General features: G+C 40.9%; 2 protein-coding genes across 2 annotated transcripts in view; one reads left to right on the top strand and one right to left on the bottom strand.

Annotated features, from left to right (window-relative positions):
* Positions 1-6,896, bottom strand: part of ABCG8 (ATP binding cassette subfamily G member 8) — a 39,292-nt gene extending 32,396 nt beyond the window's left edge. The window contains exon 1 of the mRNA XM_040430186.1: positions 6,837-6,896. Coding sequence (XP_040286120.1) covers positions 6,837-6,896 — 60 coding nt within the window. The remainder of the gene's footprint in view (positions 1-6,836) is intronic.
* A 527-nt stretch (positions 6,897-7,423) lies between these two features.
* The window catches only part of ABCG5 (ATP binding cassette subfamily G member 5), a 40,675-nt gene continuing 30,440 nt past the window's right edge, over positions 7,424-17,658 (top strand). The window contains exons 1-3 of the mRNA XM_040430187.1: positions 7,424-7,512; positions 15,345-15,466; positions 17,279-17,415. Coding sequence (XP_040286121.1) covers positions 7,424-7,512; positions 15,345-15,466; positions 17,279-17,415 — 348 coding nt within the window. The remainder of the gene's footprint in view (positions 7,513-15,344; positions 15,467-17,278; positions 17,416-17,658) is intronic.

A 17,658-nucleotide genomic window follows, 5' to 3' on the forward strand; every position in this document is an offset into this window, starting at 1 on the left:
TCCCTTAGGATACGGGGGTGTCCTGGCGATTTGTCTATTTTAATCTTTTTAAGTCACTGATGTACTTCTTCCTGGGTCAGACAGGACACTTTTAATGGGGAATTTATTTCAGCATTCAGCATTTCATCTGACAGTTTATTTTCCTCAGTGAATACATTGGAGAAAAAAATATTTAACAGCTTTGCTTTCTCCTCAATTCTTTTTGTTCCTTAACCTTTTATTCCCATACGGTATGTACCTCTCACAATGAGATTTTAGGATGCTTTTAAAGATATCCCATTTTGTGGCTGTATTTTTATTTTTGAGGACTTTGTCCCAGTTAGTTTGGCCTATGGCCTCTCTTAGTTGGCTAAATTTAGCTTTTTTGAAGTTTGGTATTTTTGTTCCTCCCTGTAGAAACGCTCTTTTGAATGATAATTGGAAGGTTATTACTTTATGGTCACTATTTCCCAGGTGTCCCCCAACCTGCACGTCTGTTGTTCTGTCAGGTCTATTGGTTAATACTAAGTCCAGTATGGCCGTCCCTCTAGTCGGGTCCTGAACCAGTTGGGAGAGATAATTGTCTTTGGTTATTGCCAAGAACCTGTTTCCTTTATGAGATATACAAGTTTCAGTTTCCTAGTCTATATCTGGGTAGTTGAAGTCTCCCATAATAACCACCTCATTATGATTTGCCGCCTCGTCTATCTCGTTTAGTAGTAGATTTTCTGTGGACTCTGGTATATTAGGTGGTTTATAGTAAACTCCTATTAGTAATTTATTGTTATTTTTAGCTCCATGTATCTCTACCCACAGTGACTCCACATGTTCATGTCCCTCACTTATATCTTCACGAGTGTGGGCTTTAGACAGGACTTTACCTAAAGGCAGACCCCTCCCTCTCTCCGGTTTTGATGATCCTTTCTAAACAGACTGTAACCTTGTACATTAACTGCCCAATCATAGCTATCATCCAGCCATGTCTCAGTTATTCCCACTATGTCATAGTTCTCCTCACACATCACTAATTCCAGTTCCCCAGTTTTATTAGTCAGGCTTCGGGCATTAGTATACATACATTTGAGAGATGTATGTATATTTTTTACCCTACACCTTTCCTTCTCAACTGTTCTAGTCCCTCCTTCCATTCCTCCCCCAGTCCCACTACCTTGCCCCCGGTCTCTATCTGCACTATCTTCCCATCCTATAATGTAATTACCCTCCCCCCCAGTCCCTAGTTTAAACACTCCTCCGACCTTCTAGCGATCTTTCTCCCCAGCACAGATGCCCCTTCCCCATTGAGGTGCAGCCCGTCCCTACGATAGAGCATGTAGCCGACAGAGAAGTCGGCCCAGTTCTCCAGGAACCCAAACCCCTCCATCCTACACCAGTTCTTGAGCCACTTGTTAATCTCCCTAATCTCCCGCTGCCTTTCTTGTGTGGCCCGTGGTACAGGCAGTATTTCGGAAAATACTACCTTTGAGATCCTTGCCCTAAGCTTTTGACCTAAATCCCTGAAATCATTTTTAACCCCTTAAGGACGCAGGGCGTATCGGTACGCCCTATTTCCCGAGTCCTTAAGGACTCAGGGCGTACCGGTACGTCCTAACTTGAACTCAGTATTCCGGCGCCCGAGGGGTTAAACGGAACGGGATTTCGGCTGAAATCCTTCAGCCGGCATCCTGTGACAACGCCAGGGGGGGTCATGTGACCCCCCCGTGTCGGCGATCGCAGCAAACCGCAGGTCAATTCAGACCTGCGGTTTGCTGCGCTTTTTGCAGTTTCTGATGCCCGCGGTCCCTGACCGCGGGGATCAGAAACTTTTGAGTGCCTATAATCAATATTTTTCACCCCCCCCTGCACCCCTGCACGATTTGATGCCGGCGGGTGGTGCGGGGGGGGTGTCGCATGCGGTGGGGGCGGTGCGGGAGGCGGGCGGTGCGGCAGGCGGGATCGCGATCCCCCGCCCGCCTCCCCATGAATGATCGTTGGCTTCTAGTGGGTATACCAGGGTGCCAGCACATTGCTGGCACCCTGGTATAAACGGCTGACATCTGTGCAGATGTCAGCCGTTTAACCCTTTCCATACCGCGGTCCGTACGGACCGCTGTATGGAAAAAGTTAACTGTCGTCGGTCAGGGAGCTCCCTCTCCATCGGGGGGCTGCTGTGCCTTTGCAGCCCCCCGATGGAGAGGGAGAGAGCCCCTAGAGAGCCCCCCTCAGCCCTGTGCTTACCCTTCCCCGTCTGCGAAGTTCTGAGCAGACGGGGAGGGTTCCCATGGCAACAGGACGCCTGCTCAGGCGTCCTGCTGTCCATGGTGCTGAACAGATCTGTGCTAAAAGCATAGATCTGTTCAGTGTAAGTAAAATACAGTACAGAACAATATATATTGTACTGTACTGTATTATACAGACATCAGACCCACTGGATCTTCCAGAACCAAGTGGGTCTGGGTCAAAAAAAAAGTGAAAAAAAGTGAAAAAAGTTAAGATAAAAAAAAAAACATTCATCACTGAATAAAAATTAAAAAAATAAAATACACTACACATATTAGGTATCGCCGCGTCTGTAACGACCTGATCTATAAAACGGTCATGTTACTTTCCCCGCACGGTGAACACCATAAAAATAAAAAAATAAAAACTATGAGAAAATTGAAATTTTGCCCACCTTACTTCCCAAAAAAGGTAATAAAAGTGATCAAAAAAGTCACATGTACGCCAAAATAGTACCAATCAAACCGTCATCTCATCCCGCAAAAATCATACCTTACCCAAGATAATCGCCCAAAAACTGAAAAAACTATGGCTCTCAGACTAAAGAAACACTAAAACATGATTTTTTTTGTTTCAAAAATGAAATCATTGTGTAAAACTTACATAAATAAAAATAAAGTATACATATTAGGTATCGCCGTGTCCGTATCGACCGGCTCTATAAGAATATCACATGATCTAACCCCTCAGGTGACCACCGTAAAAAATAAAAAATAAAAACGGTGTAAAAAAAGCCATTTTTTGTCATCTTACGTCACAAAAAGTGTAATAACAAGCGATCAAAAAAGTCATATGCACCCCAAAATAGTGCCAATTAAACCGTCATCTCATCCCGCAAAAAATGAGACCCTACTCAAGATAATCGCCCAAAAACTGAAAAAACTATGGCTCTTAGACTATGGAGACACTAAAACTTTTTTTGGTTTTAAAAATGAAGTTATTGTATAAAACTTACATAAATAAAAAAAAAGGTATACATATTAGGTATCACCGCGTCCGTGACAACCTGCTCTATAAAGTTACCACATGATCTAACCTGTCAGATGAATGTTGTAAATAACAAAAAAAAAAAAAACGTGCCAAAAAAGCTATTTCTTGTTACCTTGCCGCACAAAAAGTGTAATATAGAGCAACCAAAAATCATATGTACCCTAAACTAGTACCAACAAAGCTGCCACCTTATTCCGTACTTTCTAAAATGGGGTCACTTTTTTGGAGTTTCTACTCTAGGGGTGCATCAGGGGGGCTTCAAATGGGACATGGTGTCAAAAAAACCAGTCCAGCAAAACCTGCCTTCCAAAAACCGTATGGCATTCCTTTCCTTCTGCGCCCTGCCGTGTGCCCGTACAGCGGTTTACGACCATATATGGGGTGTTTCTGTAAACTACAGAATAAGGGCCATAAATAATGAGTTTTGTTTGGCTATTAACCCTTGCTTTGTTACTGGAAAAAAAATATTAAAATGAAAAATCTGCCAAAAAAGTGAAATTTTGAAATTGTATCTCTATTTTCCATTAAATCTTGTGCAACACCTAAAGGGTTAACAAAGTTTGTAAAATCAGTTTTGAAAACCTTGAGGGGTGTAGTTTCTTAGATGGGGTCACTTTTATGGAGTTTCTACTCTAGGGGTGCATCAGGGGGGCTTCAAATGGGACATGGTGTCAAAAAAACAGTCCAGCAAAATCTGGCTTCCAAAAACCATACGGCGCACCTTTCACTCTACGCCCCGCTGTGTGGCCGTACAGTAGTTTACGGCCACATATGGGGTGTTTCTGTAAACGGCAGAGTCAGGGCAATAAAGATACAGTCTTGTTTGGCTGTTAACCCTTGCTTTGTTAGTGGAAAAAATGGGTTAAAATGGAAAATTAGGCAAAAAAATGAAATTCTCAAATTTCATCCCCATTTGCCAATAACTCTTGTGCAACACCTAAAGGGTTAACAAAGTTTGTAAAATCAGTTTTGAATACCTTGAGGGGTGTAGTTTCTTAGATGGGGTCACTTTTATGGAGTTTCTACTCTAGGGGTGCATCAGGGGGCTTCTAATGGGACATGGTGTCAAAAAAACAGTCCAGCAAAATCAGCCCTCCAAAAACCAAACGGCGCACCTTTCACTCTACGCCCTACTGTGTGCCCGTACAGTAGTTTACGGCCACATATGGGGTGTTTCTGTAAACGGCAGAGTCAGGGCAATAAAGATACAGTCTTGTTTAGCTGTTAACCCTTGCTTTGTTAGTGGAAAAAATGGGTTAAAATGGAAAATTAGGCAAAAAAATGAAATTCTCAAATTTCATCCCCATTTGCCAATAACTCTTGTGCAATACCTAAAGGGTTAACGAAGCTTGTAAAATCAGTTTTGAATACCTTGAGGGGTGTAGTTTATAGAATGGGGTCATTTTTGGGCGGTTTCTATTATGTAAGCCTCGCAAAGTGACTTCAGACCTGTAGTGGTCCCTAAAAATTTGTTTTTTGTAAATTTCTGAAAAATTTCAAGATTTGCTTCTAAACTTCTAAGCCTTATAACATCCCCAAAAAATAAAATATCAATCCCAAAATGCTACAAACATGAAGTAGACATATGGGGAATGTAAAGTCATCAAAATTTTTGGGGGTATTACTATGTATTACAGAAGTAGAGAAACTGAAACTTTGAAATTTGCAAATTTTTCAAAATTTTTGGTAAATATGGTATTTTTTTATGCAAAAAAATTAACTTTTTTGACCAAATTTTAGCAGTGTCATGAAGTACAATATGTGACGAAAAAACAATCTCAGAACGGCCTGGATAAGTCAAAGCGTTTTAAAGTTATCAGCACTTAAAGTGACACTGGTCAGATTTACAAAAAATGGCCAAGTCCTTAAGGTGAAATAGGGCTGAGTCCTTAAGGGGTTAAGGACTCTCCACCTACCCCTAACTTTGTCATTGGTTCCGATATGGACCATGACCGCTGGATCTTCTCCAGCCCCTCCCAGTAATCTGTCAACCCGATCCGCGATGTGTCGAACTCTAGCGCCAGGAAGACAGCACACTGTTCGGCGATCCACGGTCTTTGTGACAGATTTCCCTATCTGTTCCCCTAATAATGGAGTCTCCCACTACCAGCACCTGTCTGGCCTGCCCTGCTCTCCTGGTCCCCTGCTTACCGGAGCTGACATTCCCCTGACTGGCAGAGGAAGTGTCCGGCTGCAGCAGTACCATCCCTGGACTGACATCCCCCTTATCTGCCCAACGTGCAAACTTGTTGGGGTGTGTCAGATCAGGGCTAGCCTCCCTGGCACTCTTCCCTCTACCCCGCTTTCTAACTGTTACCCAGCTAGCTACCTCACTTTCCTCAGCCTCCTCTCTGTCACCCTCCCCCTCATCTACCCCAAAGAGTGCTTGCTCGGTGAGAAGCAAACTTTTTTGCAAATTGTCAATGCCTCTCAGTGTTGCAACTTGCCCATTTAGAGACTCGATTTGCGATTCCAAACGGGTAATTTGCTCACATTTTAAACAAAGCTATACACCCTTGAACGACAGTTCCAGGACTGCAGACATCATGCAAGATGTGCACTGGACTGCGCTGTCAATTGTGCAACACATACTAAATGGGGATTACAACACAAAAGCCAAAAATACAATATAATGTAGTAATAAGAAACTGGCTAATTGCAGTCCCCCACTGAAGTCCCTGAATCTAAAGTCACTTAATTTTAAGTCACACACTTACACAACCACACTTATTCAACCACGCGTCTGCCTATATAAATATAAATGCAGCTCACTACACCAGCCTGGTTTGTTTTCCCTCTGGATTCTGCAGCACCTGAGGTGTGCATTATGAGGTTCTGCAGCATCTGAGGTATTTATGAGGCTCTGCAGCAGCTGAGGTGTGTATTATGAGGTTCCACAGCAGATGAGGTATGTATTATGATGTTCTGTAGCAACTGAGGTTGTGTTATGAGGTTCTGCAGCAGCTGAGGTGTGTATTTTGAAGTTCTGCAGCAGCTGAGGAGTGGATTATGAGGTTCTGCAGCAGCTGAGGTGTGTATTGTGAGGTTATGCAGCAACTGAGGTGTGTATTATGATGTTCTAGATTATCATATGTGTATTATGATGTTCTGCAGCAGTTGAGGTGTGTATTATGAGGTTCTGCAGCAGCTGAGGTGTGTATTATTATGTTCTGCAGCAGTTGAGGTGTGTATTATGAGGTTCTGCAGCAGCTAGGGCATGCAACTATAAAATACATGCTACAGCTGCCGAAGAACCTCTTAAGAAATAAGGAAATGCTACAGGTCAGCCTATCACTGGAACAGCAGTGGAAGCTTCCAACCAAATGGACCAGTGACAGACCTTTTCTGCAGAAAGACACAACCAGCGTCTATGTGGAGCCGCTCTTCTCTGTATAATTGTCAGGTTCTGACATCAGAATGTTTATAAGAATATTATCAACCTGTTATAAATCTAACAATATCATATAAATGTTACGTAATTATTACATCTCTCTCCATGTTACACTATCCAAGATAACTCTGTGGCATTTCTATTAGATATTAAGGACCATGGCCATAAAGTACAATGACCCAGATAATTGTGTACTTACTCTTACAGAAGGGAATCGCCTTTGTGTTTTTATTAATTCAATGCCGCTGCTCTCGTCCATCTTGGGCCCCAGTAATGGGACCTACGGTCCACAGCGGCCGGCCTAGCAGTAGCACGCACCTTGGGATCTAAGCTCAGCTTCCTCTGCAGAAGCCCTTAGCTCTGACAGCTGCCTGACAGGACATCCCAGGCCTATTATAGTAACACACCCCCTCGCCAACGTAATATCCCCTAATAAAGCGCTTTGTCTAGTTAGGTCCAGTGGAAAAGTCTAAAGTATTATCAGATAAGACATAACACTTCCCAGCCAGCTGAGTTCATGGCAGATAAAGACTACAGCAGCGGAGGACACTGGGCACATGCAGAACAAGACTACATGGACTATTTATACACAAGTTCATGAAGGCAACTTCTCTGCATTGATCCAGGTTAGTGGGTAGGTGGCACCACAATGGTCAATTAGCTGGAAGATATGCCGAATATTGTCCATGTCTGTAGGTCTTACATGTCTCTGCTTGCTGTAGATGATTGTTTCAGTCTAAAACTATCCAAAAGAAAATCAGTGATCTCCTACAACAGCAAAGAGCGATGGACGGTGGCGAAGACCCATGTGGCGAGATTTCAAGAAATGGATCCAGCTGCAGCATAAGTGTACATGGTATCTCCTACACTGTCAGGTAAGGGGTTAAATAGCATCATCTAATTTTCTATGTAGTAATGGCATGAAGCAAGAGCACATACTCGTGCTGGGGCTTGCTTTCCACTATGAAGCAAAAATCTAGATGGGGGAGGGGGGCAGTGTTAAAAACTGGACTTGTTTCCTCATGAAAGGGAGGATTTCATTCCACTACTGTGGATGTGTCTCATTAGTCAAAAGCTCAGGGGTGGATTGGCTAATATAAAGAGTATATGAGGTGAGGAAATTGCTCGGCTGGACAGGGAACATGGGAAGGAATAAATTGCTGTTCTGAAGAATACAAAATAATAATAACAACAACAATGTTTTAAATAATAATAATGACAACAATGATGTTTTAAATAATAATAATAACAACAAAGAATAATAGCATAATGCCTCATAATAAAGAATAATAATATGATAAATAATAAAATAAGAAAGAACAATAGTAATATAGTAAATAATAGAAATATTATAATAAATAATAATAATAAAATATGTAATAAATCATGAAAGAATAATAATATAATAATAGAAATAATATATAATATAATAATGATAGTAATAATGAATAATAATAATAATAAGAATAATAAAATATAACAAGAATAAGCAAGGAAAGAATAATAGCAATATAATAAATAATAAAAATAATAATGTAAAAAAATAATCATAATAAAAAGTAATATTGATAGTAATAATGAATAATAATAAATAACACGAATAATAATAGTTATAGCAATAACATAAATAATAATAATGATAGTAGTAATAATATTAATCTTATAAATAATGATAGTAGTAAGAATAATCTAATAAGAAATATTAATGATAATAGCAGTAATAATAATATTAATATTGTAATACAGTAGTAATAATAATAATTAGAGATGAGCAAAGTTTGGAAAAATTCAATTCGGCTGCTTCAATTTGTGACAAATTACTTTGTCACGGCACATTCCTTTGTATAGACCTGGGGCCTATTAATAACATTGCAGGTGCACATGCCAAACTAACAACACCGATAAAGAATGCACACTGCATCCATTACTGTAAAAATAAAACACTTTATTATTAGTAATTCCCGACAGTACAAGATCTTATCATTTACAAAAGAAATATGAATCTATTCATACGTACATGCGGGTTGATATAAGGATGCAAAAAGGAGTTTGGAGCATTGGATTCATCTTGATGATCTAATACTCCATTCATAACCACAAGCTGGTGGAAATCTGTCAAAATTAGGCCTCATGCACATGACAGTGTTTTTTCGCTGTCAGTAATTTGGCTTCAGTGGTCCGTGTCCGATTTTGCTTTAGTTGTGTTTCCTTGTGTCTTCCTTTTTTTTTGTCTGACAGGGGGAAAAAAAAGGAAGATTAATGAAAAGTGTAATTTTATTGCACCAAGGTCTTGTAGAAAAAAACGGACGCGGACACGGATGACATACCAGTTGTGCATCCGTTTTTTTTTACGGACCCATTGACTTGAATGGGTCCGTCCTCCTTTTTCCACTGACAAGAATAGGACAGGTTATATTTTTTTTACGGACTGGAATCACGGACGTGGAGAAAAAACGGAGGACTATCAGTTTTTTTTCACAGCTCCATAGAAATGAATGGGACCTCCGCTAAACTGTAAAAAATTATGGAACGGACGCGGATGCACACAACGGTTGTGTGCATGAGGCCTTATACTGACACCTACTTATACTATCACGCTCCATAACGGGGAGGCTACTCACATATAGGAGGTTTTGCAGCCTGAGAGCACCATTTAATTCCCCAAATATTGGTGTATACTTATTTCCACTATGAAGAACCAGGGTAATATATGAAGTCAGTTTTGTTTTGAGCCTGCGTTGGCATACTTCATAACAATGTTTTTTAAATGTCTCACATTTATAAATTTGGCTCGGTTTTAAACATAAATTTATTAAAACCGGCGATTTATACCGTCATACCTCCTTTTTCCGCCACCTCAGAAAAGTGTGTGTGAGCAGGAAAAAGTCTCAGATTGTGTCGCAAAACCCCTTTGCAACAGAATTTGCTCCTTAAATACACCAAAAAATGTTGTATATTTCTTAATAAATGACCCCCAAAGGTCCTAAAGTCTATAGATGAATTGAATCAGCAGTTTTCCTTCCCAAAGCCTGTGGCAGGCGCAGCACTATGAAGTGCCTTTTGCGCTGTGGCATTAGAAGAATTTTGATATCTCTGACTTTTAGTCTAACCAGACTGTCTATTACTCTGTAATTCCTCTAGCGCTGTTCTGTGGAAACAGTAGGTTTAAAGAGCACACCAAATGCTTGAAATAACTTCTTTATTAACTTCAACTTTTCTTCATATATAACACTGCCGCCTCCGCAGCAGATAGTCCATGTACATAACACGTGTTGCATAAAGATTCTCAAAATGGCTGCATGTATAAGATGGTGGTTTAACTGTTCAATAATTGTCATTCAACATAAAATGGTGGATATATTTCTCTCTTCAGTATCTGTACTCTCACTTTAAGTTATTTAAGCACTTTATAATCTCTCTGAGAGGTATATCTGAGGTTTAACCAATAGTTCTACTTGCTCTACTTGGTTTGCAGTTTGCTCTATAAAATTGCTTTGAGCAGTTTGCTTTCTATGTCTCAGTTTGATCTGGTATGAGCAGTTCGCAGTTTGTATGGTGGAACTGTAAACAAACATACAACTAGTTCAGTATACAGTTCTAATCACTACATTAACAATAGGAACATCATATAAATGTACTTAATACCTATTTTGGCCTCTTGTTCCCATAAAACACAGCTCTCAGTGGAGTGAATGTCTGTTCAGCTACTCTGCTCTGGTGTAATGATTCCAGCTAGGGGATTTCCCACACAGGCTGAGTGTGAGGCTGGCTGTGATTGGTCAAGACTCCTGCTCAGTGTGAGACTGGCTGTGATTGGTCAAGGCTCCTGCTCAGTGTGAGGGTGGCTGTGATTGGTCAAGACTCCTGGGCAGTAACAAAAGTTTAACTCTATGCTTTCTATTGATTCTGCTGTGAGCTTACCTTAAATTCATATAATGAATCTTAAAGGCATATTATCTTTTCTGCTTCTGTGAACACAATATATAACTATTATATGACATCCAAAACATGAAGTCACTGTAAATAACTCTGCTTTTGTTTTTAACATATAAACATAGGAACTGTATTAAGGTTATTGGCAGGTCTCTCTGTATACACATATAAGCCATATTAGCAACCCAGGACAGGTCCTAGCTGGCCAGCTACAAAGCTCCAGAACTTCCAATACCTACAACTTTCCTCTTTCTGCCATATACAGCTTAGGGACTTTTCAGAGGAGATTGATGGAAATCTCTTTGACAAATGGGTCAGAAGCGAGGAGGCACAGAACGCAATCTCAGGCCTTTATAGGTCACTGCTATCTAACGATGCCAAACTTGCCCAATCGCTTATGTTTACTTATTGGTAATAAGACTTACAGGGGTCAAACACCACAGAGCGGCTGTTAGAGGATTGGCAACTAGTATGCAAACATGGAGAGGGACACAATTCCGATTCGTTCATGCGGCAATATATGCCTTTGACCTCCCGACCTTAAGTACCCACCCGGACAGGATCACCAAATGTCCTAAATTCCAACAGAATAGAGCGGATTTTTAATACTGCATATGGCAGCGCCAAAAGGTGCAAATATTCTGGAGGGATGTGCATAAATTTGACCTTAAACTACATCAGATTTTCACCCTCCCGAAAAGTAGATAAAGACAACAAAATCAAACAAATGAGTCACAAATATTAGACTTGGTTTTTTATATATTGAGGAAAATTATCCTATATGGCATGTCTTTGAGCGGCAGAAGTTAATTTAGAGTCTAGCGTTTTCAATCTGAATACTGCTACTCTCCAAAATGAACATTGCTGCCTGTCTACATTTTGCTAAAGATCACATGGACAAACCAGAAGGCTATTGGAACAAGGTTTTGTAGACCGATGACACCAAAATAGAAATTTTTGGTTTTAATGAGAAGCATTATATTTGGAGAAAGGAAAACCCTGCATTGCAGCATAAAAACCTCATCCTGTCTGTGAAACATGGTGGTGCTAGGATCATGGTTTGGGCCTGTTTTGCTGTATCTGGGTCAGCACGGCTTGCCATCATTGATGGAACAATAAATTCTGAATGCTACCAGCAAAATGTCAGGACATCTGTCCATGAGCTGAATCTCAAGAGGATGTGGGTCATGCAGCAATACAGTGACTCTAAACACACAAATCATTCTACCAAACCATGTTTGGAATGGCCAGCTCAAAGTCCTGACCTTAATCCATTAGAAATGTTGTGGTAGGACCTGAAGTTAGCAGTTCAGAGGAGGAAACCCACCAACGTAACAACTGTTTTGTTTGGCAGAATGGGCAAAAATTTCTTTCTGGTGCCTAGACAACAATTGCAGGACTAAGCAACAATTACCAGAAATGTTTAGTTGCAGTTATTGCTGGACAAGGAGGTCACACCAGATACTGAAAGCAAAGGTTCACATACTTTTGCCACTCACAGATGTGATATTGGATCATATTCTTCAATAAATAAATGACCGATTCTAACATTTTTGACTCACTTGTTCGATTTAGTTATCGTATTTACTTTTAGGCCTTGTGTGAAAAATCTGATGTAGTTTTAGGTCAAATTTATGCTGAAATATAGAAAATTCTTAAAGGTTCACACATTTTCACACACCACTGTGCATTGCGCCATTTTAATGCATGTGGCACCAAGTTATAGACACTTTTAATTTCCTTTATTATTCAACAACTTGGACAATTCTTGTTTGTTAAAAGGATCCTCTGACAGTAAGTCAATTACAATGGATTGACTGGAGGGACCCATCAACAATCCGTTGTAATCTGTGTGGAGAGACTTGGAGCAAACGTTCAATTTCCATACATCGCCACCCCAGGGGAAATGAAATATTACACAAATGGCCATTGAAAGGATTTGGACCTTTCTGGACCTCTACGACCACATTTCTCTTCAGCCATTAAAATCATCATCATTATCATTAAAACACATAAAGGCATTGGGTCCTCCAGACAGAAGGACCTGATTTTCACCTCATATAGATGAGAGTCCAAAATAAGAGAATTATATTCAATATAATATACACTCACCTAAAGAATTATTAGGAACACCTGTTCTATTTCTCATTAATGCAATTATCTAGTCACCCAATCACATGGCAGTTGCTTCAATGCATTTAGGGGGGTGGTCCTGGTCAAGACAATCTCCTGAACTCCAAACTGAATGTCAGAATGGGAAAGAAAGGTGATTTAAGCAATTTTGAGCGTGGCATGGTTGTTGGTGCCAGACGGGCCGGTCTGAGTATTTCACAATCTGCTCAGTTACTGGGATTTTCACGCACAACCATTTCTAGGGTTTACAAAGAATGGTGTGAAAAGGGAAAAACATCCAGTATGCGGCAGTCCTGTGGGCAAAAATGCCTTGTGGGTGCTAGAGGTCAGAGGAGAATGGGCCAACTGATTCAAGCTGATAGAAGAGCAACGTTGACTGAAATAACCACTCGTTACAACCGAGGTATGCAGCAAAGCATTTGTGAAGCCACAACACGCACAACCTGGAGGCGGATAGGCTACAACAGCAGAAGACCCCACCGGGTACCACTCATCTCCACTACAAATAGGAAAAAGAGGCTACAACTTGCACGAGCTCACCAAAATTGGACTGTTGAAGACTGGAAAAATGTTGCCTGGTCTGATGAGTCTCGATTTCTGTTGAGACATTCAAATGGTAGAGTCCGAATTTGGCGTAAACAGAATGAGAACATGTATCCATCCTCTGATGGCTACTTCCAGCAGGATAATGCACCATGTCACAAAGCTCGAATCATTTCAAATTGGTTTCTTGAACATGACAATGAGTTCACTGTACTAAAATGGCCCCCACAGTCACCAGATCTCAACCCAATAGAGCATCTTTGGGATGTGGTGGAACGGGAGCTTCGTGCCCTGGATGTGCATCCCTCAAATCTCCATCAACTGCAAGATGCTATCCTATCAATATGGGCCAACATTTCTAAAGAATGCTATCAGCACCTTGTTGAATCAATGCCACGTAGAATTAAGGCAGTTCTGAAGGCAAAGGGGGGTCCAACACCGTATTAGTATGGTGTTCCTAATAATTCTTTAGGTGAGTGTATATTTAAATTAGAATTCCTGAAAGTGGGTTTTCTAAAGCTGTCAACCCCATTAGCTGAAACTGGGCACCCGAACTCAATATTGTATGTCTATTTAAACTGAGAAATAATATTTAAAAACCAGGATTTTGTTCTTTACTTTTGTGCCATCTGGGGGTCGGAGTTCTCTCTAGGTTGCAGTAATCCCACGGATAATCTGAACTTTGCTCTCCGCTTGGATGTGAAAGTGACGTCCAGTCTCATGCATGTGTCCAGGTAAAGCATACATGTAGTTACCACCAGCCTGGAGCACAGACCCTCCTGCCCACTTCAGACTGTTCCAGACTTAGCACCCAGGTTGTCACGTCTGGATTGCTCTTGGACTTTACCTGTTTATTTAGTCTGCTATTTTTGATCTGACTTTTGACACTTGCAAAAAAATGTTGTAAAGGCAAATTAGATACGGTATTGACCCTAAAGACTAAAAGAAATATGGAAATGAGCAATTGCGATAAGATTTACATATCAAATGTGACTGGGAGTAATTATGTCTGTGTATTCAGCTCCATCGGGGTTGCATGGAGTGGGCTGGATTCACACATGCAGTTTCTGAGCCAAACATAGGAGTGGATAATAAAAAAAAAGATAAAAAGTCTCTCCTTTATATTTTTCCTTCTTTTTGGATCCACGCTTGTCATTTTCTAAAAAAGCTGGATCAAAAACTGATTGTCCGTATTCAGGCTCCTACACACATGAATTTGCACTGGTTGTTTTTCCACCGCTAAAAAAAGAAATCACAGATACAAAAAAAGTGCAGAAAAATCTCATTACAAACCTACGTATGAACGCACCCTTAGGGCTCATGCACACGAACGTATATTCATTTCCGCGTGTATTCCGTTTCTGTATGTCCGTTCCCCCAAAAAATAGAACATGTCCTATTATTGTCCGCATTACGGACAAGGATAGGACTGGTCTATTAGGGGCCAGCTGTTCCGCTCTGCAAAATACAGAATGCACACGGACGTCATCCGTATTTTCTGCGGATCCGTTTTTTGCAGAACGCAAAATACATACGGTCGTGTGCATGAGCCCTTAGAGTCCCTGCGCACATGATTTTGTACTGACAAAAATGCAACAGAAATGCAACAGTGCCAAAAATTGCCATTCAAAAGTTTAAGCATGAATCTACCCTTAGGGTCACTACACGCATGAGTTTGCACTGGCATTTTTCAAACACTAAAAAACGCAATAGAAACTGCTAACAGTGTTTTCCCTACCGCATGCAGTTTATACGGTGAGGGTTTAAGCTGTGTGAACCACATTTTTTTCCCTGTTGTTTTTTCCTACAGAAACGGAGATGTCTAGACACCAGAAAAAAAAAAACGCCAAAAGCTTCAACATGCTGCAATTTTCAAAAAACACGAGGGACCAAAAAAATGCCACCTACAGTAATTAATAAAAACACCTTTCGCTAAAAAAAAAAAAAACTTTTGTGTGTCTGGCGTTTCATATGTCCCATAGAGCGTCAGCTAACGCACTGAAAATGTGAGATAGACGTCCGGTGGCCGGAGTGTTCACGTATCAACTATAAAGAGTTTATTTTGTACTCATGAAATTATGTTTTATTCTCTTCTCAGTGAGCGGACTGGGCCGTGGTGGGACGTACAATCATACTACAAAAAATGGACAAGGCAAATTTTAAGAGATGTTTCCTTTTATATGGAAAGTGGTCAGATCATGGCAATTTTAGGAAACTCTGGTGAGTAGAAATAATCGTTTAATATATGGTATATATCAGTACATTTGGGCTAAGTATATACATATATGCCGAAATTCCGGTATTCTGTTACAACTCCAGACAGATCCCATTGAGTAAAATCGGGTCCATTGGGTTTCCGTCATGGATACCGACATTCTGCCAGACAAATACAGCTGCCTTTTGCCCTAATCTGTGATGGAGGCTCCTGCTGGAACCTCTGCCGCAGATGTGAACTGAGCGTTATTCATGGACCGATATAGACAGGCACAGTATTTGGACCCCTTGCTCTCCGGTACGTCTTCACCCAATGTGCTTCCCTTTAACAATCCGCCAATAATTGTGAGCTACGGTATGAAATTCATTTTATTGAATTCGCAAACAAAATAATGCAAAGAAGAGTTTCTTTCCCGGAGGAAGACCAGCCCGGGCCTGGATTAATATAATTTTCCAAATCTAAAAATATACTGTGCCAGCGTTGTAGGACATTGGAACCAATTACTGTTTTTTAGAGAGTTATAGCCTCAATTTACAAATTACAATATTGTCAAGCTACAAAGTTACAAAGGTTGTCTAGGAAAAATCTATATTGTAAATTAAAGAGGAGCCGTCAGCAGTTCTGACAGATCTGCCTTAGGAAATATGGAAGAAACAAGCTCTATCTGTACAGACGTTATTTGTGTAGTGCACGGTGGATCAATACTCAAATAGAGCTGCATGCTATCTATACAAATGTGGATTGCATTGCCCATGAAATAACAATTATGGAGCACCTTTTCTTTGAACTGTATATTGTGCTGTTACTATGTCCACCATCTTGGCTGGCAGCAGCTCCTGATAAGTCCAGTTCAGCAGATAGGAAAGTTCAGGGTTGAATTGCTCCACTAAAGTCCCAGAAGGTCATAGGCATAGGGCTCTGCCACACTGGAGACCAAGATGTCAAGCAGAAGACAACTCTTATCTAAAGCTGCTTGCGCTCCATAATTATTATCAATAATATGACCATGTTTGATGTAGAGGAATGTAAAATGTTTTTTAAAGGGGTTGGCCCATCTCATACATTGGGAGCATATCGGTAGCACATGCCCCCAATGTCTGATAGGTGGAGGTCCTACCTCTGGGCCCTGCACCTACCTAAAAAACAGGGCCTGCAAAAAGGAAAGCGTACTTAGCATGTGTGGCCACCCTCCATTTATTTCTATGGGACTGCCAAAAATTTCCATCAGCCCCATGGGAGTGAATGGAACGGTGGCCGTCCTTGCGTGGTGCGCTTCCTATTCATTTCCATGGGACTTTTTGGCACTCCAATAGAAATGAATGGAGGGCAGCAGCACATGTTTGGTCCGCTCTTCTTCAATTTGCGGGCTCCTTTTTAGAGGACCCGCTTAGAAGACCGTTGTAGAGGACCCACACCTATCAGACGTTGAGGGCATATCCTAGAGATATGCCCCCAATGTATGAGACGGGCCAACCCCTTTAAAGGGACCATGACTATGGTTGAGTGCTCCAGTCTGCACTCATTTTACTGTAAAAATGCAAAGAAACAAATGGAAACATCTTGTAACTTAACTGGTTTTGACACACTTAAAGGGGTTGTCCAGAGTTGTTGTTCAAATATGGCTGCTGTTTTCCCAAAACAGTGTGCCACTAGTTGTGTGAGGGTTTTTTGGGAGCTTATCGCCCATTCATTTCAATGAAGATGAGCTACAATACCAGATTCAGCCCGTGGACAGGTGCAGCAGCCGTGTTTTTATGTTCCTTCACAATGTCTAGCATTATAGTAATAATTACACGCAAATAACATTTTGCATTTAGGATCTGGAAAGACAACACTTTTGGATGCAATTTCTGGAAGGATTGGACATAAGGGAACATTGCTTGGAGAGATTTATGTGAATGGGTCCCAGTTAAAGAAGGAACAATTCCAGGACTGTTTTTCCTATGTCTTACAGGTATGACACATAAAAAAGACAAGATAAATAGACTATACAAGTATCATATATACAGATGACTACACATATTGTCACGCTTCAGTGTGGGAGGTAAACACCACACCGAGCATAGGAGGGAAGGGGGGAACAGAGAATCAGGCCTGAGAACTAGGGAAGGAAAATGGACACCTCCTTACCAAAATCCTGACTGACTACCAGTATGAACAGACCCCAAAGGTAGGTGAGTTCATACGCAGGAATACC

Source organism: Bufo bufo, chromosome 4 (assembly GCF_905171765.1).
Source record: "Bufo bufo chromosome 4, aBufBuf1.1, whole genome shotgun sequence".
Taxonomy (NCBI): domain Eukaryota; kingdom Metazoa; phylum Chordata; class Amphibia; order Anura; family Bufonidae; genus Bufo; species Bufo bufo.